The 1,664-nt window shown below is 39.1% G+C and overlaps 1 protein-coding gene across 1 annotated transcript in view; it reads right to left on the bottom strand.

Moving 5' to 3' along the window:
- Positions 1,013 to 1,664, bottom strand: part of LOC109833999 (transcription repressor OFP8-like) — a 771-nt gene continuing 119 nt past the window's right edge. The window contains exon 2 of the mRNA XM_020401889.1: positions 1,013 to 1,655. Within this exon, the coding sequence (XP_020257478.1) occupies positions 1,013 to 1,655 (643 nt within the window). The remainder of the gene's footprint in view (positions 1,656 to 1,664) is intronic.

The following is a 1,664-nucleotide window of genomic DNA, read 5'->3' as shown; positions in this document are numbered from 1 at the left end:
AATTTTAAGAACTTAAATCCCTAAGAATTAATCAAAGGTGGCTCTGATACCACTTGTTATATCTAAAACATAAAACTTAAGATCTAAAACCATAAGCCATTGATTAATTCGAAGAGATTAACAAGAATCATAAAGGAGCGGAAGCTTATACCTGAATCCATTGCTTAAACTTGAGATGGGTTTTTGATCTTCTAACCTTAGGGTTCTCTCTAGCCGAATTTCTCTCTAGATGGGGGTGAAGAGAATTAGAGAATGTAACCCTAGGTTAGGGACCATAACCCCTTATTTATAGATGTTGTACATTTGCAATTTGGCCCCTCAACAAATCACAATTACAACCTGGTATCTGCACATATAACCCCATGACTTATTTAAATACCCAATTAACCCAAATTAATTGATCACTTTAGTGGGTTATCCTGAAAGATAGCAATACACATTGATTAATCATATGTGCCCACAAATAGATTTATTAGATTAAATTCAACATAATAATAATATAATAAGATAAATTTGCATAAAGAAAACTCAGTTTTTCAACTTATCTTGCAACTTTATGTAGTAGGAGAGACGACTTTTTAAGAACGACCACATGAGTAATATTAGTCAAATGAACGCCCACGGATTTATGCTAGTTGTTTGCTACGAATGCGCGCATTTGAAGGGGATAAGACCATCAAAATCCATTAGCTAATCCTTGATCAGCAGTCAACGCCGCAGCCAGGTTGACAGAATCCTAGACTCTGCTTCTTAACTACAGACAAGAGAAAAGTTAGCCTGTTGCTGTTTCTGTCCGGTGGCTGTATTTCTCGGATAATCATCACAAAAATGAACAAACCTAAACTTGAGATACCACTGAAAAGATGAACAAGATTAAGGACAGCTATTAATTCATTGATTAGCATCAACAACATCTAGAAAACAATCACATTACCGAGAAAACACTAACCAAGAACTACTCGGTGACTAGAGAGAAGTCAAGTAGTTCAGGGAGCGAGAGGAAGAGTCTCTATCAATGACCAAAGAGAACTTGAGATACATCAGCGAAGGCTCTAAGTATGATGGAATGATTATGCGGAGAATTCAAAGACAGGTAGCAAAGCAGCAATGCCTGAAGATCCTTGGTTCCAAACAACTGCCTCTCTAGGATCATATCCACCATCGAATCGCAAAAATCAACGTAAGGGTCTGTCGATATCTTCATCACCGGAATACCACTGCACGATGAAGGCAAATTGTGTTTCTCATTCTCCTTCTTCTTCTTCTTCTTCTTCTTCTTCTTTCTCGAAGAAGGGCGCTTATAGAACTCAAAGGAATCAGGAGGGAAACTCTTTGACCATGGGTTCTCCGACTCATCATCGCTGCTCGCAGAATTGGACAGATTATCGTCAGAAGAGCGACTGAATCCATATGCGTTGTTCGACAAAAGAAACTTATGTTTCTTCTTTTTCTTCACATTTTTGGCTTCGACCTTACCAGAACCATAGTAATCGAACAAGTAAAAGTCTACACTCCCTCTCACCCTTCCCTCCTCCTTGATCTTCTCGTTATCGACCTTGCTTACGACATAAGTGGCTTCTGATGGTTTGGTAGGCCTGTAGAGGATTCTTGAGGAGGAGGAGAATGAGAGGGAGCGGTCAAGGTTGATGTTGTTGCTGCCGTTG

Source organism: Asparagus officinalis, chromosome 1 (genome assembly GCF_001876935.1).
Source record: "Asparagus officinalis chromosome 1, Aspof.V1, whole genome shotgun sequence".
NCBI classification, from domain to species: Eukaryota; Viridiplantae; Streptophyta; class Magnoliopsida; order Asparagales; family Asparagaceae; genus Asparagus; species Asparagus officinalis.
Note: the sequence above shows the minus strand (reverse complement) of the source record. Positions and strands in the feature narration are given on the sequence as shown.